We start from the raw sequence: 26,586 nt of genomic DNA on the forward strand, positions 1-26,586 counted from the left end.
GGTGTGTGGCGGTGACCCCGAGCCGGGGGATGGCACGCCCGGCCCGGTGTCACCGTCCCCGCCACCCGCACTCATGCGGGCTCTCCCCGATTCGCAGGATGACTACATCAAGAGCTGGGAGGACAACCAGCCCGGGGATGAAGGTACCGCTGGGATGGGTTTGGGATGGAGCACTGCGGGCTCCGTGCCAGTCAGTATGGCGGGAAGGGGGGGTCGCACTCTCTGCTTGCACCCCCCCGGGCTTTCCCTTCCGCTCGGAGCGGTGCCGGGCTCGCTGCGAGTCGGGAGCAGCGGCTGGAGCCGGGCTGCGGTCAGTGGCGCTTTGTGCCGGCGCTGCGGGGCTCCCCCGGGCGCCCCCCGCCCCAGCGCCTCTGTGCCCGCAGCCCGGGACACCACCAAGGACCCGTGCCAGAAGGTGAAGTGCAGCCGGCACAAGGTGTGCGTGGCGCAGGGCTACCAGCGCGCCATGTGCATCAGCCGCAAGAAGCTGGAGCACAGGTAGGAAGGAGCGGGGCCGGGGCCGGGCGGGGGAAGGGGGCCCAGGCGGGCGCTCAGCGCCTCTCCCCCTGCAGGATCAAGCCGCTGGGCCCCAAGGCGCACGGCGGCTGCAAGCCCTGCCACGCCGCCCCGCTGGCCGCCGTCTGCGGCTCCGACGGCCACACGTACAGCTCGGCGGTAAGGAAGGGGCGGCGCGGCGGGGACGGGGCCGCGGGTCCCCCCGTGTCCCCCCGCCGATATCCCGGTGCCGCCCCGCAGTGCAAGCTGGAGCAGCAGGCGTGCCTGGCCAGCAAGCAGCTGACGGTGCGCTGCGAGGGGCAGTGCCCCTGCCCGACCCCGCACAGCCCCGCCGGCGACGCCAAACAAGGTGAGCGCGGTGCGGGGTGCCGGGGGAGCGTCCCGAGCCGGGCCCGGCCTGACGCTGCCCCGCTGCGCCCCCAGAACTGTGCACCGGGCAGGACCTGGCCGACCTGGGCGACCGCCTGCGCGACTGGTTCCAGCTGCTGCGGGAGAACGCCAAGCAGAACGGCACCGCGGGGCTCCCCGCCAGCCCCAGCTCCGGTACCGGTCCCTGCCACACGGGGAGGGCGCGGGGGCTGCTGTCCCCATCGGGACCGGGCAGCCACGGGCTCCATCCTGCCCCGCAGCGCTGGAGAGGAGCGTGGCGGCCGCCTGCAAGGAGGCGGTGGGGTGGATGTTCGCCCGGCTGGACACCAGCGGGGACCTGTTCCTGGAGGCGGCCGAGCTGGCCGCCATCAACCTGGACAAGTACGAGGTGTGCATCCGCGCCTTCTTCAACTCCTGCGACACCTCCAAGGACGGCCGCGTGTCCGCCCCCGAGTGGTGCTTCTGCTTCTGGAGGGAAAGTGCGTCAGGACACGGGGACACGGGGCCGGGGATGGACACCACGGGGTCAGGGGGAGGCACCGTGTGGGGCAGGGGGATCTGTGTCCTGGGGGATGCATGCCATGGAATGGGGAATCCCTGCTGCGGGATTGGGGTTGTGCCTCGTGGGGCTGTGGGGGATCCAAGGGGTGGGAGGTGCACCATGGGGGGATGTATGTGGTGGGGTAATGGGCAATCCTTCCTGTGGGTTTGGGATGTTTGCTTTAGGGGGAGAGGTACACCACAGGGTTTGGGGGGCTGGAAACCATGCAGGGATGCATGCTGTGGGTCATGGGGAAGCACAGCTTGGGAGAAGGGGGATGTGCACCATGAGGGATGCACAGTATGGGCTGGAGGGACACACACTGTGGAGCTGGGGGATGTTATCCATGGGGGATGCACACTATGGAGCTGGGGGATATATTCCATGGGCCAGGGGGACACTGTGGAGCTGGGGGATGTATTCTGTGGGGGATACACACTGTGGAGTTGGGGGATGCACACTGTGGAGCTGGGGGATGTACTCCATGGGCCAGGGTGGGTGCACACCATGGGGATGCACACTATGGGGATGCACACCATGGGTAATGCACAATGTGGGGTCTGGGGGATTGCATTCCATGGGGGAATGTGGAGTTCTGGGGGATGCACACCACAGGGACGAATGCTGTGGGTTTGGGGGCACACACTGTGTGGGGTGAGGGGTTGCCCGCCCTAAGAGCAGCATGTGGCCTTGCTGCAGAGCCGCCCTGTCTGAGGGAGCTGGAGAAGATCCAGATCCAAGAAGCGACCAAAAAAAAGCTGGGTGAGTGGGGCAGCCCAGGGCCTTTCCCCAGCAGTGCCCGCGCAGCCGGGCCGGCATGAGGATGAGGATGGCACCCTGCCTGGGGGTTTGGCACTGCACGTGTTCGGGGGGGTGGGGGCCGTGGCTTCCCTGCAGGCACCTTCATCCCCAGCTGCGATGAGGATGGCTACTACCGGCGGGCGCAGTGCGAGCCGGGGGGCGGCGAGTGCTGGTGCGTGGATCAGCACGGGGCCGAGCTGACGGGCACCCGCGGGCACGGCAGCCCCGACTGCGGTGAGAGCTGCGGGGGAGCCCCCGGGGCACGGGGCTGCAGCGCGGGGCCCCCCCGAGCCTCTGCCCCTCGCCCCTGCAGATGAAGCGACGGGGTTTTCGGGAGACTTCGGCAGCAGCGTGGGCTGGGAGGACGAGGAGGAGAAGGAGCCGGAGGAGGCGGGCGAGGAAGGCGAGGAAGAGGAGGGCGAAGCAGGCGAGGGCGACGACGGCGGCTACATCTGGTAGAGGAGCAGGAGAGCCCGGTGGGCGGCACGGCCGGGAGGCAGCCCCCCAGCCGGGGGTCCCCGTGACGCCCCCGCTGCCGGTGTGGCATGGGGTGGGTGCTCCCCCTCCGGTCCCGCGTGGGACGGGGACACGGGGCGCTCGCGGGGCGGGGGGGGCCGCTCTTATGCGAATTTGAGCTTTTTTTTTTTTTTTTGGGTAGAGCCTTGTAGGCCTAGTGTGCTGCTGCGTGGTCTTCAACCGGGCAAATGGCGCTAATAAAAGTGGGAAAAAAAAAAGGAAAAAACAAAAAATACCCCAACAAACCCCCTTATAGATAAGCTGCCCCCCCTTCCTCCCTGCATCCCCCCTCATGTTGTGCTTGCGTGGCTGCCCCGGCCCCGGCGTTGTGTAGCGGCTGTGAAATAAATACCCCGTGCTGTGTCAAACGCTGGCCCGCCCGTTCCTGCCCTGTCCCGTCCTGGGGAGGGGGTGCTGCGGGGCTGTGCCCCCCGTGAGCGGGCTGGGAGCAGGTTGGGGTGGGGGTGCCCCTGTCAGTGCCCGGGTTTGGCTCCTGCACTCTGCTGCCATAAGCTGGAATGGCCTCCCTCCCCAGGGACATGGCCCCTCCCCAGCTCCTGACCCTCTCCATGACCCCACACCTTCCCTTTCCACGGGCTCCAGAGCCATGGAATGGCTCAGAACTGCCCCCCCTCCCCCATGCTTTACCCCAGCCCCAAACAAGACCCCAATCCAATCCTGCCCCTGACCCAGAGGATCCCTCACAGGACCAACTTGCCCCCAGAACCCACCCCAGGCCGTGGCGAGGGCCTCCACACCCACAGCAGCCACTGAGCACACGGGACACCAGGACCTCAACTCACAGCATTTATGGCCCCGGGGAGAAAATAAAACAATCGTACAGACCCCAAACCTCCCCATTTGGGGCTGTCAGCAGCTGTCCAAGGCACTGTGCAATATCCCCTGCCCCGGGGTGCCCGCGCCCCATCGGCTCCGTGCAGTGCAGGCGCCTGGGCCCCGCAGCACCGGGGCTGAACAGGGGATGGCAGCGCCACCCCCGGCACCTCGGTCCCTGCCACAGGTCCCCGGGAGGGGGCTCAGAGCTTGCTGGGGTGTCCTGGCCGCTGCTGGAGCTGCCAAGCCGCTCTCACCCCGTCACCCGCCCGGTTGAGCCCCGCGAAGGCGGCGGGGTCGCGGGTGCGGCGGTATCGCGCCACGAGCGGCTGCAGGACCGTGATGGGGATGCAGAAGTTGAGGTGCGGGTAGGTGGCCCCCGCACCCGTGTCCCGCGTGTTGCTGGCCACGATTCCTGGCGGGGAAAGAGCGACACCCGTGTCAGTGGGCCCGGCCGGGGGACACCCACCCATGGGACACCCACGGGGACAGCCCTGGCTCACCCATGAGGCTCCCGCTGCCGGAAGACACCAGGGGGCCGCCGCTGGAGCCGCCGTGCACGGCGCAGGTGGTTTGCAGCATGACGGGGCGCCCGGCCACCGCCAGCACGGCCGACAGGATCCCCGCGGTCACGGAGGGGCCGCACGCCCGCCCCAGCGCCCCGAAGCCCAGCACGGTCACCTCTTCCCCTGGCACGGGAGAGACAGCAGGTGGGGACACGGGGGCCAGGCAGCCCCGATGGAACACCCCGTGTGCCCCCGGGCGTACCTGGGAGGAAGGTGCTGGCCAGGCACGGCGGGACAAAGCCTGGCACGCTCTCCTCCAGCTCCACCACGGCCACGTCGAAGGGGGACGACTCCTCGGTGGCGAACACCACACGGCCCCAGAGCACGGCGGCGGCATCCCTAAGGACACGGTTAACGGGATGTCAGGGCGGGGGACACGCAGGGTCGGGGGGTTGAGGTTTGGGGGGGCACGGCCGCACTCACTGCCCGGGGCCGGCCGCCGGTGTCACACGGAGCGGGGCTCTGGCCTCCACCACGTGCCGGCAGGTGAGGAGCAGCCTCGGTGCCAGCAGCACCCCGGAGCCCCAGGTGGCCCCGCACTCCACCAGCGCCGTCCAGCCCAGCGGGTCCCGCCCGCCGCTCGTCGGCACCGCGGCCACCCAGGCGGGCACGGGCGGCACCGCGACCCCGGCCTCGCCCAGGACAGCGGCGCTGCAGCGCAGGATGGCGGCGAGGGAGCAGAGCAGCGTGAGCCCGACCCACTCGGCGCCCTTCCAGCACAGCGAGGCGGCGATCACGGCCACGGCGAGGGGCCCGGCGGGCGAGGGCACGAAGGCGGCGCCGCCCTCGGTGCCGGGCAGGCAGCGGGCATCGGTGAGCACCAGCGCGTTCTCCTCGCCCGCCAGGTTGCTGACCACGCCGCGGCTCAGCGTGTTGAGGAAGAGCTCGGGACACAGGTCTCCGAACGGGGACCCGCAGGCCAGCAGCGCCTGCCCCTTGCGCAGGCAGCCGGCGCTGGCCCGCGCCGCCCAGCCGCCCTCGGCCGCGTCCAGCCCGGGAACCCGCAGCCAGGCGAACCAGGGCAGCGCCCGCGGGTCCGTGCCCGCCGCCTCCTCCTCGGCCCCGAACCGCCAGCGCTCCGCCCGCCCGAGCCCGCGCTCCAGCGCCCGCCGGAACGGCGCGCACGGCACCAGCGCCAGCAGCCGCGCCCCGAGCTCCCGCAGCCCGCCGGCCTCGCCCCGCAGCACCACGCTGAGCCGCGGGCACGGCCGCAGCGCGGAGGGCGGCAGCGCGGAGGGTCGCGCCCAGGCGGCGGGGCCGGCGCGCAGGAACGGGGCGAAGACGGCGGCGTGGCAGAGCACCAGCCCGGGGCGGCGGCTGAGCACCAGCCCGCTGCCCCCGCTGCCATCGCCATCGCCGCCGCCCGCGCCCCGCACCCGCACCGCGCAGCACGGCGGCGCCGCCGCCATCACCGCCACCACCGCGCCCCGCCCCCGGGCCCGCCCCGCGCGCCCATTGGCTGCGGCCCCGCAGCGCGCCCTCCCCATTGGCCGGGGAGGGCGCGCACGTGGCGGACACGCCCCCGCGCGGCCCTCACGGGTTCCGGGGCCCGGCCCGGCCCCGCTTGCCGGGACCGCCGGACCAGGCCGGACCCGGGCCCGCTCCCGGGACATCAGGGGTGCCCGCTAGGAGCCCTCCCTCGGCCTCTGCGAGAAGGGGGACCGGCGGTGCGCCCCTCGGCCCCCAGGGCCCAGCGCTGCCCCTCGGGACACCGGCACAGGCCCCCCTTCCCCGGGACCCTTGGCCCGGACACCCCACGGGCCCGCTCGGTTCCCACCTCACCCGCAGCACGAACGAGTACCAAACCTTTATTTCCAACAGAGGTACCGGGACCTGGAGAATCCCTTTGGGAGAGCTGAAATCCCCCCGGATACCGGGAGGCAGAGCCAAAGCCTCCCGTTCCCGTTTCCCCCAGCCCCTTCCTGGCTGCCTGGGCTCGGTGTGGGTTCGTCACACCAAGAGCAAAGTCCCTGCAAGCCATGAGCTCTCTCCGCTTGCCAGCCCAGAGGCAAGCGGCTCTTCCATCCTGCCTTAGTTTCCCTCTCTGGCTGCACCACACAGGTCACAGAAGCATGGAATCACTGAATGAATATCCTGATAGGAAGCGACAAGGATTGAATCCAGCTCCTGGCCCTGCACAGGACAGCCCCAAGAATCCCACCCTGTGCCTGACAGCCTTGTCCAAAGGCTCCTGGAACTCTGTGGCTGGTGTTCTGATGGCCCCAAGGCCCAGCAAACACCAAGCCAGACTGAGGCTCGTTGCCCCTTCAGAGGAGAAAGACATGTCTTTATTGAACTGAAAATGAGTGCCAGACAGCAATGAAAACTCAGACAAAAAAAAAAAAAAAAGTCCGTTGAGAGTATAAAAGAAACCGGTTTAGTCTACATTAATCACCTCATGATATGCAAATGTCAAACACTTCCATGCTACAGCCACCAAACAGCTCCGTGGTTCGTACTGGGATGGCATGGCCAGAGGAGCCTCGATGGAGGGTCTGGCCTGAGGGGAACCAGGCAGCCCCTTCCCACTGCACACCACCCCCAACACCTGCACCAGGTGCTCCTCCCCAACTAGGAAAAAAAAAAAAAATAAAAACCCCTGTAAACTAAAGAAGCTGGGATTGCACACCTCAGTCCCAACGGCAGCTCGCCGTCGTCGGTCAGCGTGACACAGCACAGCCACCCTACAGCTCAGTTAAGCCCAAATGCTATGTTTATTGAGGACTTCTAATATCGTGATACCTTGCTTCAGTAATTTGTGAAATACCTAAATACCGTTAAATATATTCTTAAAAAACCCTAAACCAGACTCTGGACTAAACAAGATGAACGTTAAACTAAAAAGTTAGAAGGGACGCCATTTACATTAACACTTTCTTTAAAAAATATAATTGCTTTTTTCCTTTTCTGGTTGTTTGTTTGTTTGTTTGTTTTTGAAGTCAATTGACCACAGTGGTGAGACGTGCTCTCTTTTTCAGCTGTTACACTGCAGCGTGCAGAGTTTTGCCTTCCCAGGCTGGAGCAGCCCCGCTGTCACCCCACTGGCAGGGACAACCCAGGGACGGCGCTGCCTCCGGAAAAGAGCGGTGTCACCACTGTGCCATAGGGGCAGCTGGAAACCAGGAGTCTCTTGGACAACGCCAGGAAAGCCTTCCATGTTCTAATAGAAAAGTCCATAGGAAGCTGAAGTGAACAGGATCAGTCCAGAGGAGTTGACTCTCGCGTCCGTGGGCGTCAGTCGATGTACTGCGATAGCCAGCGGAAGCCCTCGCCGTAGCCTTGCCTCTTGAGCACGCTGCACATGAACACCTCCATGGGGCGCGCGTTCAGCTCCTTCAGCGGCACGTTTCCCTGGGGAAATCCAAACTGGAGTCACATCTGCAGCCTGCTGCCCTCGGGGGAGCGCCCAGCGAGCCACAGCCATCAGGGCAGCTCCTCTCACAGGCCCCGTGTGAGAGGCCGCTCTTTGGACAATCCCGGCAGCCTCAGAGCTTTGGGCTGGCAGGGACCTTAAAAATCACCTCATTCCACCCCACTGCCTGGTCCCACTGTCCCAGGGAGCTCCAAGCCCTGCCCAACCTGGCCTTGAACACTGCCAGGGATCCAGGGGCAGCCCCAGCTTCTGTGCCAGGGTATCACCGGCCAGGGGTATATGTACAAATCACAAACGGGACGGGACTGCTGTGGAACGTGCCTTGAGCTGTTTTTCTGCTGACCAACCTCACGGCTACTGCTTAGCTCTAATCACAGTTCTACTGTCTCTGAGGCCTGCCTTTTGCAGCATTCCCAAAACCCTATGCTTTGTGGATTCCCACACCAGGGCCTGCCCACCCTCACAGGAAGAATCTCTTCCCAATTTCCCATCTGAGCCTGCCCTCTGGCAGTGGGAAGCCAGTCCCTCTTGTCCCACCACTCCACAGCTTTCAAACAGTCCCTCTCTCCTAGCCTCCCTTCAGGCGCACCATCATTATTATCATTGATTAACCTGGACCAATTAATGGACAAATTCCCATCAATCCCAGCTGGATCAGGGCTCAATCCAAGGAAGCAGCCAAGGCAAGGTGTGGATGGCTCCTACCTTGCCTGTGGTCTGTCCGTAGAGCCCGAAGATCTCCCGCAGTTTCTCCTCGCTGATGGCCTCTGGTCTGTCGATTTTGTTTCCCAGGATAAGGATTGGCACGTTGGATATTGTCTCATCTGTCATCAATGCCTGCGTGCAAGAGCCAACAAGAGTTGAGCAGGGAGGTGGAAAAAGGAGTCCTTGCCTGAAGGAAATGGTTTTGTTTGAGCTCTGGGACCAACAAGGGTTCGTTTCTGAGGCTTCCAGACTCCACAGGATCCCTGAGGCTGGAAAATCCCTCCCAGCCCATGGAGTCCCAGCTGTGCCCAGCCCAGAGCACTGAGTGCCACCTCCAGCCCATCCTGGGACAACCCCAAAGCTCTCTGGGCAGCCCCTGCCAAGGCCTGAGCACCCTCTCCATGCAGGAATTCCTGCTGCTGGCCAAGCTGAGCCTCCCCTGAACCCAAGTGGCCAGAGCAAGGACACCCAGGCTCCTCCAGCTCTGGGAGAGATGGCTGTTATCCGTAATTCAGCTGATCAGAGGGGCTGGAGAAGGGAAAGAAGGGAAGTGTATTTACATTAAGCTCAACTTTGGATTCCATAAGCCGTGAGTGATCTGCACAGTCCACCAGGAACACAATCCCATTGATGGCAGGCAGGTAGTTCTTCCAGACCCGGCGAGCTGGAAAACACAGGGGACAAACACAGCCCTGTGAAATCCCCACACAGGGAAAAATCCACCAAACCTCAGCAAGCACGGCTGCCTTTTTAGCCAGGCTGCCTTCCTTCCAGTAGTTCTGCGTATAAAAGGGCAAAAAACCTGTGTTTAAGACTTCTAGAAAGTGCAGAAATAAAAATCCAGCAATTATCCAAACTAAATTATATCTGAGTCCTCCACAGCTAAAAATACTTCAGGCAGCAGGGCAAGAACTGGCAGCATTTCCTTCCCAGCAATCCTATAGCCAGGAGGCTGCTTCCACGTGTTGTTCCATAAATAAATCCAGGCAACAAACAATTAGGCACTGCTAATTGCTGACACCCTCAGGATCAATTTTTGGTCATTTTTTTCCTTACCTTGTTCGTGTCCACCCAGATCAAAAGTCGTGAAGGTCATTCCAGCAATCGTCAGCTCCTCTGATGCTGAAATGGAAAGCACAGGTGGGATCCATGAAAACAGGGAAGTTGTGACAGACAGAATTTCTTGGGTGTCACACACACTCCTCTAGCAGGGAATTCCCTGAACTTCCTGGGGAATTCAGGAGCACCTTCCCAAAATCATGAGTGGCAGAAAATAATTCCTCCTGCTTCCCACTGAAGCTTCAATTATTATCCTTCTTTTCATTATGAAAATATTCCCTTCCTCTTAATAGAACCACACTGGTTGTTGGGCATTTCTAGAGAGGAAAACACAGAACTTGAGCTGCACTGTGGTTCCCCAAGCTGAAGTGGATCTGAGACCCTCAAATCCCCCAGGCAGAGCTCCCTCCTCCACTGCGCCCCCCAATTCCAGAGGGAAAGCCACACCAGGAGGCTTTTCCCGGGACACTTACTGGGATGTAGCGTGGGGACGTGCTGGCCCAGCCTGTCATCCTTGAGCATGTGCAGCAGAGTGGTTTTCCCTGCATTATCCAAGCCCAGGAACACCAGCTTTCCAGACTTCTTGTACAAACCTGCCAGCAGGAGGAAGAAAGCAAGAGGAGAACTCCAGCGGGCTCACCCGGAATGCCACGCTGCTTTTTTTGGGGAAAGCCTTTCCCAGAGCTCTGCTGCCACCTGTGCACGCTCCAGGGGCAGCAGGGAACACACACACAGCTCAAACAGCCTTTTTCCAGGGCATGTTTACAGCAATGGACATCTCCTGAGCTCCTGCTCCATTCTTTCCTCCATCCCAGCAGTGTGCAGCACAGCATTATGGATCAGTCTGTCCCCTCAAAAGATGTGAAAACTGAACAAACTCATAAAAGAACAGCAGTGAGCTGTCCAGGAAAATGTGCAAAGCAGGGAACAGTGAGCTGTCTTCTTGGCATAAACTGATTTTTGTCCTGTCTGCCACAGGAAAGCTCCCACAGGTTTCCAATAGGGCTTTTTCTCATCCCGTCCCTTATCCTCCCTTCAAGAGGGGATCAAGAGAATGTGCACCCCATCCTCCAGCAGGGAGTTCCACTGGAATCCAGGACTCTGGAAGGAGGATGAGGAGGATGAGGTTCCCTCCCTGGCGAGGCAGCACCTCTGCCTGGGGCAGGACAGACTTCCAAAGGGCAACAGAAACACTGAGTGGGAACCCAACACCCCTAAATACCCCCAAAGTTTCTCTGCACCGGTGTAAAAGCCCCTTTATAGATAGAGAGCTGCCTCAGCAGACTGTGCATGGCCAGAGCTGCTGCTCACCCCCCAGCCCCGGCGCTTATGGGGTGCAGGCAGCGGGAGAGGCCAAACCCACCCCGAGGGGGCTGCCAGGCATTACCTAGGAACTGCAAGACGCTGCTGAAGCCGTTGTAGAGCCATTCGAAGATGAAAGACATCTCTGGAAACAAAATGCCTGCGGGGGACAAACCCCAAAGCCCGAGTTACGAAGGGTCCGTGCCCAAAGGCGCCGCGGGCAAGGGGGTGCGGGACGGGCATCGGGGGTCCCGGCAACGGGAGGGGTCGGGGGGAGCGGGGGTGGAGGAGACCGGGGATGGGGGGCACCGGGTGAGGGCACCGGGTGAGGGCACCGGGCGAGGGGCACCGGCCTCAAGGGCGGGCGGCGCGGCCTGGCCCCCGCCCCGCCCCCGCTCTGCCTGCGTGTCACCCCCCGCGCCGTCGCCGCCCCTCTCCCGGGCCCGCCAGGCGGCCGCCGCCCCGCCGAGCGCCCCGCCGGGCCCGCACGGCCCGCACGGCCGCCGCCGCCGCTCACCCCCGGCTGCCCCCGGGCCGCCGCCGCCGCCGCCACCGAGTCCCGTCCGCGGCCGCCGCCAGCGCCCCGCCGGAAACGCGTCAGCGCGCGCCCCGCCCGCTTCCGGCCCCGCTGGCCCCGCGCGCCGGCGGCTGAGGCGGGCGGCGCCGGGAGGCCGCGGGTTCGAGACCGGCCCCTGGCGGGAGGGACGCGGTGTCCGCTGCTCCCGGGAGCTCCCGGCTGGACACGAGCAGGGATTTATCCATGGAAAGGGTGATGGGACACCGAGTGGGCAGTGAGCAGCCCCGGAGCTCTCGGTACCAAGGTGGGGAACCCATCACAGGCTGGACTCCGTGAGCTCCGGTCTTCTCCAGCCTCAGGGTTCTGTGATTTTGTGAGCCTTCAGCTCCAGAGAGGGAGAGTGTGAAAAATGCGTATTTTATGATTGCCTTTGTGCAAATGTTCAAATGAATATTATGTGTGTTATGTTAGAAAGTTATGCTGTATTAATTTTCTTAAGAACTGTGTTAAATCTAGTTTTAGGTTATAACATAATGTTAAAATAGAAACTATGCTATGTAAGATACTTTTTTTAAAGGGCTTGCACTGAGATAGCAGCCACAGGACACCTGAATCTTTCAAAGAGAATTTATTGCTTCATTATTGAGTTCTTCCTGCCTGCTCAGCCCTGAAGACACTGTCAGGATCAATAGGAAGAAGCTGACACTGCCCAGACAGAATCCTGTGTTTGAATGGAATTTATGCACCATGTATGAGGTGTATGAATATGCAACAGGCTGTTGCTTTTAAGGGTTAATGCTCTGTTAATGTGGGGCCTTTTTTGGGCTTATTTTGCCCAGAAAGAGGTACCGGGGACTGTCTGTAACTCTTTGTTTTTATTGTCTCCTATTGTCCTAATCCAAATTGTTCAAATTATTATTACTCTAATTATATTACTAATTTTATAACCATTTTATTACTATTAAACTTGTAAAAATTTAAAACCAAGTGATTGGTGTTTTTCACAGAGAGGCAGCCCCACAGCACTGGGTTTCAGTAGTTTTTTATTTCTAGCATCCATACACACCCCAGGTGAGGGATCTCCTGTCATGACTTAGAGCACACCACATGACTGTGCACAAAACAGGGTCTTTGGATTTCATAAATTATTTCTTCCAGCCTCCACCAGGCCTCAGCAGACACGTCACTGCTAGGTATGGAATTCTAATCAGCAAAGTTACAGGCAAGGTCTTCTTGCTGACACTGAAGCTATTTTTCTGGTCTATTCCTGCGTGAGGCAGCTCCTCGGTGGGAAGGACACAGCTGTCTCACCACCATCCTCAGGACTTAGTTCTTCTGGTAGTAGAACCATTTGTCAACTGTGTGGGGCAGAGAAAAGGAGGGGGTTAGTCCGTGTGAGCCACCCAGTTATTAAGCAGTTACGTGGCAATGTGTGTGTGTGTGTGTGTCACTCCAGCTCAGGGCCTTCCCCTGCTCCTGGCAGCAGCTCCTCAGCACAGCAAACAGGTTCTGGCACAACCCTGTTTATGAGGATTTGTTTTCCCAGGGCAGTCAGCCTTGCTCAGGCTGCCATCAGGAGCATCCATGACTTGGTGCAGGCAAGGACAGCAAGCCAGGCTTCCCTCTGGCTCAGCTGAGTCAGGGAGGCAAAGCCTCCAACTCCCATGCCCACGTGAGAGACACACATTTTTAATAAAATAATAAACCTCCACAGGTTTATTCCCCATGAAGGGATTGGAAGAGTCAGCCCAGCTCCTCTTTCTGCTCCCAACACCACCCTCAGCTACAGCACCATCCAGGTTTAGCTCACCCCCTCATTCTCCTGGCTGCAGCACTATCCAGGTTTAGTTCAGACCCTCATTTTCCTGGTACAGCACCATCCAGGTTTAGCTCAGCCCCTCATTCTCCTGGCTGCAGCACCATCCAGGTACCCTCGTTTTCCTGGTACAGCACCATCCAGGTTTAGCTCAGCCCCTCATTTTCCTGGTACAGCACCATCCAGGTTTAATTCAGACCCTCGTTTTCCTGGTACAGCACCATCCAGGTTTAATTCAGACCCTCGTTTTCCTGGTACAGCACCATCCAGGTTTAATTCAGACCCTCGTTTTCCTGGTACAGCACCATCCAGGTTTAGCTCAGCCCCTCATTTTCCCAAGGACAGCTCCCCTGAGGAAGCCCCTGCTCCATGCTGGGGTCTCAGGGGGGTTTTGGGCTCACCTTCAGGTGGGATGGGGCTGGCAGCTTTACACGGCGGTGCCTGAAACAAGAAGGGTGTTTGTCATCAGAGACCAGAGGTGTCCTTCACTCTCCACACAGCATTTAGGGCTGCACAAATCTTTCCTGAGCACCCTCTGAGCCCCTGTGGCAGCTGGGGGGGGAACAACTGAGCTCCCATGCAGTGTCCTGTCATTCCTGGAGCCTCCCCATTCCAGGGATGCCCCAGGGGCTCAGCTCCAGGGCCACTCCCAGCACAAGCAGTTCCCACTCCAGACCCTACACAGGTGCAGGCAGCTGCTTTGTTTTTAAACCTACAACATTGGTTTAAAAATATGGGGGAATAGAGGCATGAAGGGCTCTCTGAGAACTCCTCTGAAGAGCTTTCCCTGGTTTTCAACAACCCAAGACAGAGAAAATCCCTGTCTGGTGACACAACCTCCATGAGGGCTTTAAAAAACCTCACTGAGACCCCTAATTAGGATAGCAGCACTTAAGAAAAATACACAATTGCTTTAAAGGTCTTTCCAAGGCTACAGAGAGACTCAGGTTTCCAGTTATGGAAGGGATGCAAGATTTGCATTTTGATTTTCCTGTCCCCTCTCTCTAAGCCCTTTCAGGTTGCCAACAGCAGTACTCTTCAAGCCCAGGGAGACACAATTAATTCCTGAAGGCTGGACAGGAGAACTACACCAGGAATGTCAAGCTCTTCATCCTGAAACTGAAAAATCCCTGGGGAATTGGACTCTCTTTTCTCAGAGGGAGACCTGCACTGTGAAGCTCTTGGAAGCCCAAACATGAAAACCCTCTCAGAACAGCTGACAGCCAAGCTACAGCTCAGAAGTTTAACCCTCCATGCAAACTCCATTTGGAATTCCATCTCTTGGGTGACTAAGGGCAGGGAGAAGCCTCTGGGGGAATGTCTGGTTGGCTCCACATCCATCCTGTTTAACCAGAAGCAGGTGTTCAGCCACACAAAACAATCTGAGCATGCCATGCGCCATCCACACAGACAGGACAGCTCACCACACAAATTGCACTGTTTTCCCTGATAACAACACCAGGATTTGGCCACTCAAACTGGTACTCACTGCATCCACAGTAGCTTTTGCACAGTCTTGACTACAGCAGAAGGGGCTCTCAGACACTGTCAGGTTGGTGCTGGAAGACATTGGGCACTTGTGAGAAGGTGCAAGCCCAGCCTCCCCCCAGAAGCAGTAAATAATGGAATATTAAGGCTCTCAGCTGCCAGGTGGAGGGAGATGGCAGCCAGCAGCTCACAGAAAGCACAGCACCCCTCAGGAAGGGATGTTCCAGGGTTTTTAGCTCAGGGAAGAGGAAGGGGCACACAAGCATTGACCTACCAGTTGATCTCCCCTCCATCAGTTCTCTTTGTTATTAAAGCTTTCCAGTGTTCATGGGTGCCTTTGATGACATCCAGGGCAAAATCCTGGAGATGAGAACAAACATGTTGTGTGGAAGCACCAGACCACCTTCTGCAGACCATCACTCACAAGGAGCTGATGTTAGGCAGCTCTGGAAGGGGCTGGAAGAAACCTCTTCCCCTCCAGTGCTGTTCAGGAAGAGCAGAAACTCCCAGCACACAACAGCTGAAACAACCAGGACTGTGCAGCAGAATTGTTTTGCTTTCAAGATGGGAGGATCTGCCAAGGTCACAGAGGGAGCTTGGGGCCAAAAGAAACTGAACAGAGTCTGGGGCCAGTGCTCCATTCTAGAAGCACCTCCACCCTGCTGCTCCTCCCACTGGCTTTGTCTCCAGCAGCTGCTGATCCAGGCCTGGCCAGGAGCTCTCTGCACTCCAGCAAACAATTCAGAGCAGCAGGAAGAGACATGCAGCTGAGCTGGCTTTGCAACTACTTAAAACTCCATTTGTTTCCAGGCAGATCAAGCTCTTCCCTTAAAAAGGAGCAATATATGCTCAAGCATTAACCTGTCAGCTGGAGAAGGAAACACACAGTTCATTGCTGGTGTGAACACCAGCACTAAATATCCTGGTTTGATACCAAAGAGAGCCAAATAAAACACTGCAGAGCATGTCTGAGGTTCTTTATCCTGATTTTCCAGTTTCCTTGATGGGTTTTACCCATCCTGAGGGGCAGCAAGGTGTTCCAGCCTGACCAGCCTAGTGCTGTGCTACAGCCAAAGGGGACAAGCCCTTCATGGCTTCCATTTTCTGTTCCAGAGGGCTTTGGGAAGAGCTCCCCTCCTCTGCAGCACCTCTGGAGCCCTGGGAGTTGAGTCACCTCACTAAACCCCTCTTGGCACTCCAGGAAGGGCAGGAGTGAGGACACCAGAACAGGATTTCACCTGCTCAGGAGCAGTAACTTATCTGATCCAACCCAGAGAAGAGGCAGAGCGCTGCCAAGGCACAGCCTTACTCTCAGGGTGTGAGGGAACACTTCATGCCTGAAGGAAGAAGTGTTTTAACTCCTCAGTTGAGTTTAACTTGCACCAGGTTGCAGTGGAACAAAGCCAACGGGTAAGGGAGGCAAAGGGTGATGCCAAGCTGCCTTTGCTCCAGAGCTGGAGCAAACAAACCTGGTGTTTTCCACCTAGTCCTGACACCAAGGCTCCCAGCCCTGAAGTGATCCCACATGAAAAAAATATTCAACAACACCACGGTGATAACCCCAGGCATTTTTTTTTTCTGGTATTCCTGCACTCATTAGGCTGGAAAAAAAACAGCAGGATGAACTGAAATCAACTCCCAGCAACCCCATAAAAATCCATTCTCTCAGCACCTCACTCGTGTCCCCACCCAGCCTGAGCTCAGCTTTGGGACTCTGTGCACAGGAAGGTGATCCTACCTTGCCTTTGAATTCCCCATTAAAGGCAAACTGGTTTTCTGGCTTGCCATCAGGTACTTTGTATCTTCTGAACCAGTCCACGGTAGCTTCTAAGTATCCAGGCTTCATCCTCCTGACATCCTCGATGTCTGGCAGGGGACAGGGTTTGTTAGCCAGAAACAGCATGCAGTGAATTACAGAATTTAAGTGGCTCTGCTGAGCTGTTCTGGGCTGTGCCTCTTTCAGCCCCTCTCTAAGCAGCCTTAGCAATATTTCAGACGGTCCCAGTGAGTATCTCCTCAGGTCCCAGTGAGTATCTCCTCAGGGAAGTTAGTGTTTCATCCCCAGGGTGTGCATCCTGTGTCCCCAGGAGCCTGGACACATTTAAACAGCCTGGATTAGGGGCTTGGGGGACAATCCCTTTCCTTGCACTGTGCTGGAATGCCAGGCTGTGCAGAAGATTGGCCACATAAGACAAACAGCAGTGAAATATTTTGCTCCAGTGTCACAGGCATCTTTTTATAAAAAATCCTTTCCTTAGGATTTTTTCCTCCTGAGGCCTCAGGAAAAAATGTAAACAATTATTATATGCTGCTGTGGAATGCAACAGGTGCATCTGTGATTGGTCTCATGTGGTTGTTTATTATTAATGGCCAACCACAGTCAGCCAGCTTGGAATCTGTCTGAGCCACAAACCTTTGTTATCATTCTTTCTTTTTCTGTTCTTAGCTTAGCCATCCTTCTGAGATGAAATCTTTTCTTCTATTCTTTTAGTATAGTTTAATGTAATATATATCATAAAATAATAAATCAAGCCTTCTGAAACATGGAGTCAGATCCTCATCTCTTCCTTCAACATAAGACCCCTGTGAACACCGTCACACTCCAGAATTGTCCTTCTAGCATCACACCTGATTGCCAGCAGGGCACAGAAGGAGCAAACCCTGTCCCCAGCCCCTGCAGGCTCCCAGGGGAGGAAGGGAAGCACTGGAACACCCCCAGAGCTCACCATTGTAGCTGGCTGCCTCGGGGTCCTCAACGTTGATGGCAATGACCTTCCAGTCTGTCTCTCCCTCATCGATCAGGGCCAGCGTGCCCAGCACCTTCACCTGGATCACTTCTCCCCTGGAGCACACCTGCCAGGACAAAGGCCCTGCTGTCCATCCTGCACCCAGGGAGAGCAGGACAGGAGGCTGTGCAGGGGCTCAGCAGCAGGCAGCCACCATGAAATGAGCTCTGGCTGTCAGCAGCTCAGCCTCATCTCAGCAGCAATCTCCAGAGGCAGCCGAGGGAAACAGCACATTGTTAAGGGAGGGGAGGTAGGAAATGAATAATGGCCCTGGATAATTGGCTTTGCAGACATTCATTACACGTTTCAGGAGTTGTTGAGGATGTGTTACCTTGCTTCCAATCTCGCACACATCAATGGGATCGTTATCTCCACAGCAACCAGTATTTTCATCCTTGTGACTTGGGTCTTCCCAAGTCTGAAAAACAAACCCCAAAACAACACCAAAATCAACCACACATAAGAACCCACAGGTTTAAAGAGGTAGTAAAAAGCAGGTTTATTTTGGGCATGCAGTTGCCTGGAATAAACAGAGGATGGCCCACTTCATACCTGCTGCCAGGTCAGGTATTTGGGCTACTGCTTCCCTTGGGCCCAGGAAGTTGGAATTCAAGTTTCCCTTGGGCCTGGGAAGTTTGAATTCAAGTTAAAAGCTCTCATCTTCCACAAGGTAAGCAGCCCCTTCCTACCCCCAAATCCCCTTCCAACAACTTTCCAGACTTCCTCCTCTGTCCCACAGCTGCATAAAGGTGAAGTTCACATCTATAAAGGGCAATTGTTGATTTGGCTTCCTGCCTGTTCCTCTCCGTATTCATTCCTTAGCAGAAGTTTCCTGAACTCCAGATAGCAGCCCAGCAGAGATGGAAGACAGGCAGGGTGTATTGTTTCCCTTTAATTAAACAATTAAAGACACTGTTAACCCTGGAAAAGTGATAAGAATGTGGAGTCCCATTGTGCTCCCCAGTGCATCTCACCCACAGTGGTGAATGCACATTGAAGGACACCACTCCAGAGGCCAATTAATTGACTCCAAGAACAAGAGCTGTGTAAAACATGCTCCTGAACAGGAGTGAAAGGCACTCCATGCCCATTTGCACCATAAGGAACACGTACTCCTAAAGGGATTGAGATATAAAAAGGAATGTTGTTCCCAAACTTCTGTGTACGAGGACAAGCCCAGTGTAGTCAGGACCTTGGGATGTTCAGGAAGTGTTCAGGGAGATGTTCTGACACCTGGGTGGTGCTGTGGGGCCACAAACACAGTCACACTTCTCTAGCAGGAAGTGTTAAGCTCTTGATGCATAAACACCTTTGATCCACAAATACATGACAGGAGCAAAGGCTTCAAAAGACACAAAGAAACAGGCACCAGAACCCATTCAAGCAGGAAACAACTCAACCTGTAAAGCCACGTGGGGAAAGCACTTGACATGTGCTGCTGTCAGGAGCACAAACACCAAACTCAGAGTGTTTGCCTGTGATCTGACACTCACAGCTAATTTCTCTGCAGGAAACCCCAGCCTCAGAGAACATCACAGGCAAACAGCCTGGTTTGAAGTCCCTCTTTATCTGGCAGCCCACAGCCATTTAGGAGCATTGAGCAGCTGTCACTATCGTGGTGCCACCCTGCCAGCTGTTTCTGGGAAAGCACATCTGTGCAGTGCTGGGCGTTGGCAAGAAGAGTCTCCCATAAAGATTCAGCCTCAATCCTGCAGCCTCAGGATAAAGCCTCGAGATCTGCCAGGCAGGAACTGAAGGCACTGCATGGCCACATGCACCATGACAGCTCCCTCCAGCCACAGAAGGAGCTGCCGAGCTCTGAGCAGCAGCAGCTCCTCCTCAGGGAGCTTGTTTATAACATCAGAGAGAAGCCTAAAACCTGGAATTTCTGCTTAAAAACACCCCTGTTTTCCTGACAGGCTCTCTCCCTCAGCAGGACAACAACCTATCCAGCTGCAAACACCACGCTCCAGACCAGACTCTGTGCTGACCTTTCTGCTCATTAATACAGGCACAGAAACCCTCCCTCCTCCCCACCAGGAGGGATGAGCCACTGGGATAAACCACAGCACCTGTGGGATGGCACCATAATTCCAGATGTAGCCCTTGTGGGGAAACACGTTCGCTACGAAGCGCAGCTTCCCCTTCTTCACATCTTGCTTAATTGGGTTTAAGGGTTCCTTGGTGGAAATCTGAAAGAAAAGTAATAAATAAAGAAACAAATAAACAAACAAATAAATAAATAAATAATGATAGTTATAATATAAATTAATATAAATTGATTTGATTTGATATGATATAATATAATACTGTATTATTATACTGCATTATTTTACTGTATTACATTATATTACGTTACATTACATTACATCATGTTACGTCATATATTATATTATATTATATTATATTATATTATATTATATTATATTATGTTTTTAATTATTATAATATACTATACTACACTATTATATGATATCATATTATAGTATAGTATAGCATATATTTAATTATTACAATATAATATATATAATAGTATATATAATTATATGATATATACTATTATATAATTATATACTATTATACACTATATATAATACTATAGTATATAGTAGTATAGTATATAGTAGTATAGTATATAGTATAGTATGTAGTATATACTATTAGTATAATAGTAAATAATTAATTAATTATATATAATATAATATAATAATATAATATATTAATATAATATAATGAAATATAATATTATATAATACAATATATAGTATATGTAATTATATAATATATAATTATAAAATTATTTTAATATACTATACTATTGTATTATTTATATTACTATAATTATTGTTATATTACATGATATATTATATGATATGATATTGATAACTATAAATAAATCCCTATGCTTTACACTTTATGAATAATAAAGTAATTCTCTTTTAATGGAATTGACAAGCCAAGAGACCAGGAGATGATGCTGATGCCAGCAGCAGATACTGAACACCTCCTGTTGCAACGCCATCCCTTGGGATAGGGTTTCCAGCAGACTTACAAGCCTTGGAATCCCATGGGGCTTAGAGCTATAAAACATTGCTTTAATCAGAAGGGAGAACCCCATGGCATTCCAACATCTGCAACCTCAGCCTCCACACCAGACCCCCAGCACCAAGCAGGGACTGAGAGAAGTTAGAAACCACTCTGATTCTGGAGGCGGATCTGAGGAGGGATTGGCAAACCAAGGATTGGGATGGAGCTGTAAATTACCTCCATTTTAGCATTTGTCCATCGAGGCACCTCCACGACCATGTTGAACACATTCTGAAGGAGGCAGAAGAGCAGTGAGTGGGAAGGAATCTTTTAAACTAGGGAACACATACAGTGAGCACAAAAACCAGCCAGCTCACCTGAAACCATGGTTGTTTTCTGCTTTTTTTTTTCAGTCCTAATTTTGAGACTTTTGATAAAAGTCCTGTAGCCCAGTCAGTCACCTGCCATCACTCCAAGCTGAATCCCACAGAACATCTCAAAGGCCTGACTCAGGCTCCCACATGTTCTCCATCAGTTGCCACCTACAAACATCCCCATCCCATTCCTAGGCTACAGGAACAGGTTAAATCAATGGCAAACAGCTGCACACAAACTACCCTGGACATAACAAAATGGTGTTTGGGCCATATTTATTAAATACAAAGAGCCACTCTGGCCATCCAGAAAAGACAAGACCAACAGGACAAGCCATCTCTTTAATAGTGTGGGTATCCATGACAGCCTTGAATGAGTGAGACCATCACTCCCAAATATTCCAGCCATAATGTAGGGAAGGATGCCCCTTCTCCAGGCTGACACTCCTGTAACAGCAGACCTTGCTAGTGGCATGGAGTGAGGATGAAAACATGAGGGAGAAATGCAGAACCACATCTCACTGTATCTCATTTACAGGTGACACCTGAAAACATCTCCTGCTGATCCAGCTGGGCTGAGAGCTCAATGTCAGCCTCCTCTCCAGGAAAACAGGCTTTTCCACACCTGAACCTTCACATCTGCTGTTTGAAGAGATTACGGCTTTTTAACAAAAAGTCAAACCTTGCTCCCTGGCCTGGGCAAGGTTTCTAATCTCCACCTTAAGCAGTATTAGCATGGCAAAGTCCCTGGAACCTGTATTGCCCCATAATTGGATTGATATTGTGCAACAAGTGCTGTTACATCACTGACTTTGCCCACACCCTTCCCCAGCAGAGCTTTATCACAGCCCCTTAATTGCAGGGGGTCACTGCTCATTTGCATTTTGCAGAAAGGCCCAGAACTGGGTTTATTCCTAACTCCAGGGAAGGAATGAGGCAACTGGAACAGGCTGGGCTGGGAGCTTATGGCTTTGCAGGCAGGGAAAGATGACTTGGGGCTTCATCTTTGTAAGGACTGAAGCTCCCCCATGGTCCAACATGGCTAAAGACACACAGAGAGCAGCTCAAGGTCATCCATTTGCAATGACATAGGTCTGGGTAAGGTCAGCACAGCCCAGCCTGAGCTGAAAAAAACACCCTGCAATCCTCTCAGCGCCTTAGGAGTCTGGGGATAAAGATCAAGGAGCCCAGACAGAGTGGGACAAGCTTTTGCTCTGCATTGTGGCTGGCAGCCCACCTGCTAAGCGATGGGTAAAACTCAGTGCTGAGGCACTCCAGCCACAGAGAGAGCCCCGTGCGAGGGAGCAGCACTATTGTGTAACTGCAGGGACTGTGACCTTCAGCTATTGGGACTTTTTTCTCTGAATGACTTGGCACAGAGGTGCTGGCAGCAGCACTGCATGCCTGAGGGCACACCAGCTTCCCCTGGGGAGCACTACCAGGTCAAGGAACTCCCCCTCTCCTCTGTACTCACTCCCCTGCTCCTTCCTCCCCTGTTCTGCAGGCATCTGCAAGGTGTGGCATTATCTGGATTTTCCTTGTCTGGTTACCTGCATTGGGAATTGCTTCCCTACTGAGTCCTGGATGACCACAATCCATTTTTCTCCTCTGTGAAGGCAAAAGCCACTACAGACTTCCCAGAGCACCTCAGGGATCTCCATCACCTTCACCTCAGCAGCTCAGTCAGCTGCTTTCTTGAGGTTCATCTCTCAGCTTTTTTTCCCTTTTTCCTTTCCAGAACCACTCCCCCCCACCTCTGAATTTCAGCTCTCTCCAACAAGTAGCAGTTGCTCCACCACATTTCCCAAGCTGCACAGAATTATAGCCAGAGACAGGAACAAGCTACATCAGTAAAGGAAACAGAGAGCCTGAGGCACCACTGAAATTACATTAAATGAAAAGTGAAACACAACCATTTTGATTTCCTAAAGCTGGGGCATTTTTTACTCAGAACAGCCCAATTTGCCTAACCGCTGGCTGCTAGAAGGATGTGAAAGCCCTGCAGCACTGCAAGGGGCAGGTTCTGCCAGGCAAGAGCTCCCAGGAGATGCTCCAGCAGGAATTTAACCTGCTCATCTTCACCCTCTGTTCTTTGGCAGATTTTGCTGCAGGCCATACTGCAGCCAAACCCCAAGCCTGAAATACCATGCAGCACCCATAGGAATGGGGGTAGGCATTACAGAAAAAGCAGTTTTCTGCTTAGCTAACCCAAAATGCCTGCATGGGTGAGCTCAAGCCAGCCACTCACATCTCTGACGCAGGAAATGGGAATGAGATCATCCTTTCTCTTCTCCTGGATTGCTCCACCCAGGCCAGGATGGAGAGAAACCCATTCCTTGTAGGGTGAGCCTGCCCCAGTTGTCTCAGGCTGCAGGACCCCCACGTCCCCTGGATGTTTCAGGACCCCTGGTCCCCATTGTGTTCCCAGATCCCCTGGATGTTCCCAGATCCCCACGTCCCTTGGATGCTTCAGGACCCCTGGTCCCCATTGGGTTCCCAGATCCCCCGATCCCCTGTGTGTTCCCAGACCCTCTGATCCCTAAGATGTTCCCAGATTCCCTGGTCCCTTGGATATTCCAGGATCCCTGGTCTCCTGCATGTTCCCAGATCCCCATGTCCCCAGGATGTTCCCAGATCCCCTGGTCCCTTGGATATTCCAGGACCCCCTGATCTCTCAGATGTTTCAGGACCCCTGATCCCCTGTGTGTTCCCAGATCCCCTGGTCCCTTAGATGTTTCAGGACCCCTGAGCTCCTAGATGTTCCCAGATCCCCTGGTCCCTTGGATATTCCAGGACCCCTGGTCTCCTGGATGTGCCAGGACCCCTGGACCCCTCTGTGTTCCCAGATCCCCTGAACTCCTGTGTGTTCCTAGATCCCCTGGACTCTGGGATGTTCCCAGATCCCCTGGTCCCCAGGAGGTTCCCAGATTCGCTTGACCGTGGGATGTTCTCAGATCCCCTGGTCCCCAGGAGGTTCCCAGATCCCCTTGACCGTGGGATGTTCTCAGATCCCCTGATCCCTTGGATATTCCAGGACCCCCTAATCTCCTGGATGGTTCAGGATCCCTGATTCCCTGTGTATTCCCAGATCCCTTAATCCCCAGGATGTTCTCAGATCCCCTGGTCCCTTGGATGTTCCAGGACCCCTGGTCTCCTGGATATTCCCAGATCCCCTGATCCCCTGCGTGTTTCTAGATTCCCTGGTCCCTTGGATGTTCCAGGACCCCTGATCCCCTGCATATTCCCAGATCCCCTGGTCCCTTGGATGTTTCAGGACTCCTGATCCCCTGTGTGTTCCCAGATCTCCTGATCGCCTGCGTGTTCCTAGATCTCCTGGACGTTTCCAGATCCCCTGGTTCCCTGTGTGCTCCCAGATCCCCCGATCCCCTGTGTGTTCCCAGATCCCCTGGCCCCCAGGATGTTCCAGATCCCCTGTGTGCTCCCAGATCCTCTGGTTCCCTGTGTGTTCCCAGATTCCCATGTCCCCCGCGTGTTCCCAGACCCCCGCATCCCTCGGATGTTCCCGGACCCCGCATCTCCCGGTTGTTTCAGGACTCCCCGACGCCCTGCGTGTCTCCGGACCCGCTCTTACCTTCCCGGCGTCCGCGTACATGGGGATATCGTGGAAGGGGGAGATGTAGCGCCCGGCGCCATCCTCTGCAAGGCAAGGGGAGGGAGCCCAGTCACACACCGCGGGCACACCTGGGCGGGCTCAGGCGGGCTCCGGCGGGGTGTGAGGGGCCGCGGGGGCGGCGGGGAGCGGCGGGGGCGGCACTCACTGAAGAAGAGCCGGTACTCGGGGCTGTGGGGCCCGGCGCGCTCCTCCACGCCGTACCCCGACATCGCCGCGCACGCGCCCGCGCTCGCCGCCGCCGCCGGGAGGGGGTGTGTGGCGGGGGCACAGCGCGCATGCGCCGCCCGCGCAGCCGGCCCGCCCCGCGCCACGCGGCGCCGCAGGGAACGGGAATGGTCGGTCCCGGTTGGGAATGGTAATTCCCGGTTTGGAATGGTTCTTCCCGGTTTGGAATGGTTCTTCCCGGCTGGGAATGGTCGGTCCTGGTTGGGAATGGCCCGGCCCGAATAGGAATGGTCGGTCCCGGTTGGGAATGCTTCTTCCCGGTTTGGAATGGTTCTTCCCCGCTGGGAATAGTTATTCCCGTCTGGGAATGGTCCGCCCTGGTTGGGAATGGCCCGGCCCGAATAGGAATGGTCGGTCCTGGTTGGGAATGGTAATTCCCGGTTTGGAATGGTTCTTCCCGGCTGGGAATGGTCAGTCCTGGTTGGGAATGGTTCTTCCCGGCTGGGAATGGTTCTTCCCGGCTTGGAATGGTCCGGCCCAGCTGGGAATGGTTAGTCCTGTTTGGGAATGGTAATTCCCGGTTTGGAATGGTTATTCCTGGTTTGGGAATGGTAATTCCCAGCTGGGAATGGTTGGTCCCGGTTGGGAATGGCCCGGCCCGAATGGGAATGGCCAGTGCTGGTAGGGAATGGTAATTCCTGGTTTGGAATGGTTCTTCCCGGCTGGGAATGGTTATTCCTGGTTTGGGAATGGTTATTCCCAGCTGGGAATGGTCATTCCTGGTTTGGAATGGTTCTTCCAGCTAGGAATGGTCATTCCTAGTTTGGAAAGGTTATTCCCAGCTTGGAATGGTTCTTCCCGGCTGGGAGTGGTTCTTCCTGGCTGAGAATGGTCCTGCCCGGCTGGGAATGGTCATTCCTGGTTTGGGAATGGTTATTCCCACCTGGGAATGTTCAGTCCTGGTTGGGAATGGTTCTTCCTGGCTGGGAATGGTTCTTCCTGGTTGGGAATGGCCCTGCCCGGCTGGGAGTGGTTCTTCCTGGTTTGGGAATGGTAATTCCCAGCTGGGAATGGTCATTCCTGGTTTGGGAATGGTTATTCCTGGTTTGGAATGGCTCTGCCCAGCTTGGAAAGGGCATTCCTGGTTGGTATTAGTTCTTCCTGGCTGAAAATGGTTCTTCCTGGTTTAGAATGGCTGTGCCCGGCTTAGAATGGCCCTGCCCGGCTTAGAATGGTTCTTCCCTCTTGGGAATGGTTCTTCCTGACTAGGAATGGTTATTCCTGGTTTGGAATGGTTCTTCCAAGCTGGGAATCATTCTTCCCAGCTTATAATGGCCCTGCCTGGCTTAGAATGGTTCTTCCTGGTTTGGAATGGTTCTTCCAAGCTGGGAATCATTCTTCCCAGCTTAGAATGGCCCTGCCTGGCTTAGAATGGTTCTTCCTGGTTTGGAATGGTTCTTCCCAGCTTGGAATAGTTTTTCCCAGCTGAGAATGGTTCTTCCTGGCCGAGAATGGCCCTGCCCACCTTGGTATGATTCTTCCCAGCTGAGAATGGTTCTGCCTGTCTGGAAATGGTCATTTCTGGCTGGGAATGGTTATTCCTGGTTCGGAATGGTTCTTCATGGTTTGGAATGGTTCTTCCTGGCATGTAATGGCCCTGCCAGCTTGCAACGGTCCTGCTCACCATGGCCACAGCAGCCTGGGCTATCATGTACCTGCACAGAGCAGTCCCAGCCCAGCATGGTTCAGCATGGCCACAGTAGCAAGGTCCAGCACAGTGTGATCCTGCCTGACATGGCCACACAAGGGTGGGCTGGCACAATCTGGCATGGCATGGTTCGGCCCAGCATGGGTGTAACAGCATGGGGTGGCATGGACTGGCATGGCATGGGCACTGCAGTGTGGTGGGATGTGGTCAGGAATGGCCACAAATGCCAGGAGTGGCATTGTCCTGCATGGCATGGTTTGGCTTAGGTGGGTCACAATAGCATGGGATGGCTTGGTCCAGCATGGGATGGCTTGGTACAACACAGCCACAGCATCATCCATCCCCCATGGCCATTGGGTAGCATGGAGGGGCATGGCACAGCATGGTGCAGCACAATCCGGCTTGGTCCTGCCTGGCACAGCCATGGCTTGCCATGGTCCCGCATGGCACAGCATGGTGCAGCACAATCCGGCTTGGTCCTGCCTGGCA

The 26,586-nt window shown here is 55.6% G+C and overlaps 4 protein-coding genes across 4 annotated transcripts; 1 reads left to right on the top strand and 3 right to left on the bottom strand.

The window, feature by feature from the left end:
- Positions 1 to 73: 73 nt before the first annotated feature.
- SPOCK2 (SPARC (osteonectin), cwcv and kazal like domains proteoglycan 2) lies at positions 74 to 3,088 on the top strand. Its single transcript, XM_058810657.1, has 9 exons — positions 74 to 143; positions 384 to 498; positions 573 to 675; positions 757 to 865; positions 940 to 1,059; positions 1,146 to 1,364; positions 2,126 to 2,188; positions 2,324 to 2,461; positions 2,541 to 3,088. The coding sequence occupies exons 1-9, from the start codon at positions 74 to 76 to the stop codon at positions 2,684 to 2,686; spliced, it is 1,083 nt and encodes a 360-aa protein (XP_058666640.1). The 3' UTR covers positions 2,687 to 3,088.
- A 449-nt stretch (positions 3,089 to 3,537) lies between these two features.
- Positions 3,538 to 5,552, bottom strand: TYSND1 (trypsin like peroxisomal matrix peptidase 1). The gene is made up of 4 exons (XM_058810285.1): positions 4,567 to 5,552; positions 4,346 to 4,482; positions 4,081 to 4,266; positions 3,538 to 3,992 (listed from the first exon to the last, which is right to left on the bottom strand). The coding sequence occupies exons 1-4, from the start codon at positions 5,550 to 5,552 to the stop codon at positions 3,781 to 3,783; spliced, it is 1,521 nt and encodes a 506-aa protein (XP_058666268.1). The 3' UTR covers positions 3,538 to 3,780.
- A 1,282-nt stretch (positions 5,553 to 6,834) lies between these two features.
- Positions 6,835 to 11,186, bottom strand: SAR1A (secretion associated Ras related GTPase 1A). Its single transcript, XM_058810286.1, has 7 exons — positions 11,100 to 11,186; positions 10,668 to 10,742; positions 9,754 to 9,873; positions 9,278 to 9,343; positions 8,782 to 8,885; positions 8,222 to 8,353; positions 6,835 to 7,494 (listed from the first exon to the last, which is right to left on the bottom strand). Exons 2-7 carry the CDS (start codon positions 10,723 to 10,725, stop codon positions 7,378 to 7,380), a joined length of 597 nt encoding a protein of 198 aa, XP_058666269.1. The 5' UTR covers positions 10,726 to 10,742; positions 11,100 to 11,186; the 3' UTR covers positions 6,835 to 7,377.
- Positions 11,187 to 12,125: 939 nt separating this feature from the next.
- On the bottom strand, positions 12,126 to 24,475 carry PPA1 (inorganic pyrophosphatase 1). Its single transcript, XM_058810471.1, has 11 exons — positions 24,370 to 24,475; positions 24,183 to 24,247; positions 20,454 to 20,507; positions 19,262 to 19,381; positions 17,521 to 17,607; positions 17,130 to 17,256; positions 16,142 to 16,269; positions 14,678 to 14,763; positions 14,405 to 14,474; positions 13,317 to 13,356; positions 12,126 to 12,457 (listed from the first exon to the last, which is right to left on the bottom strand). Exons 1-11 carry the CDS (start codon positions 24,431 to 24,433, stop codon positions 12,426 to 12,428), a joined length of 873 nt encoding a protein of 290 aa, XP_058666454.1. The 5' UTR covers positions 24,434 to 24,475; the 3' UTR covers positions 12,126 to 12,425.
- Positions 24,476 to 26,586: the final 2,111 nt, after the last annotated feature.

Source organism: Ammospiza caudacuta, chromosome 9, assembly GCF_027887145.1.
Source record: "Ammospiza caudacuta isolate bAmmCau1 chromosome 9, bAmmCau1.pri, whole genome shotgun sequence".
Lineage (NCBI taxonomy): Eukaryota > Metazoa > Chordata > Aves > Passeriformes > Passerellidae > Ammospiza > Ammospiza caudacuta.

Excerpts from the sequence above, each read along its gene's own strand:
- TYSND1 (XM_058810285.1), bottom strand. The coding sequence starts at position 5,552 with ATGGCGGCGGCGCCGCCGTGCTGCGCGGTGCGGGTGCGGGGCGCGGGC. Across the intron at positions 4,483-4,566 it reads CCGGCGGCCGGCCCCGGGCA|GGATGCCGCCGCCGTGCTCT; the intron begins GTGAGTGCGGCC and ends CCGTGTCCTTAG. Across the intron at positions 3,993-4,080 it reads CGGCAGCGGGAGCCTCATGG|GAATCGTGGCCAGCAACACG; the intron begins GTGAGCCAGGGC and ends TTTCCCCGCCAG.
- SAR1A (XM_058810286.1), bottom strand. The coding sequence starts at position 10,725 with ATGTCTTTCATCTTCGAATGGCTCTACAACGGCTTCAGCAGCGTCTTG. Across the intron at positions 8,886-9,277 it reads TCTGGGTGGACACGAACAAG|CTCGCCGGGTCTGGAAGAAC; the intron begins GTAAGGAAAAAA and ends TGTGTTTTCCAG. Across the intron at positions 8,354-8,781 it reads AATCCAAAGTTGAGCTTAAT|GCATTGATGACAGATGAGAC; the intron begins GTAAATACACTT and ends TCTTGCACGCAG.
- SPOCK2 (XM_058810657.1), top strand. The coding sequence starts at position 74 with ATGCGGGCTCTCCCCGATTCGCAGGATGACTACATCAAGAGCTGGGAG. Across the intron at positions 866-939 it reads CGCCGGCGACGCCAAACAAG|AACTGTGCACCGGGCAGGAC; the intron begins GTGAGCGCGGTG and ends CTGCGCCCCCAG. Across the intron at positions 2,189-2,323 it reads AGCGACCAAAAAAAAGCTGG|GCACCTTCATCCCCAGCTGC; the intron begins GTGAGTGGGGCA and ends GCTTCCCTGCAG.
- PPA1 (XM_058810471.1), bottom strand. The coding sequence starts at position 24,433 with ATGTCGGGGTACGGCGTGGAGGAGCGCGCCGGGCCCCACAGCCCCGAG. Across the intron at positions 17,608-19,261 it reads ATTATGGTGCCATCCCACAG|ACTTGGGAAGACCCAAGTCA; the intron begins GTGCTGTGGTTT and ends TTTGTTTTTCAG. Across the intron at positions 17,257-17,520 it reads TGTGCGAGATTGGAAGCAAG|GTGTGCTCCAGGGGAGAAGT; the intron begins GTAACACATCCT and ends TTGTCCTGGCAG.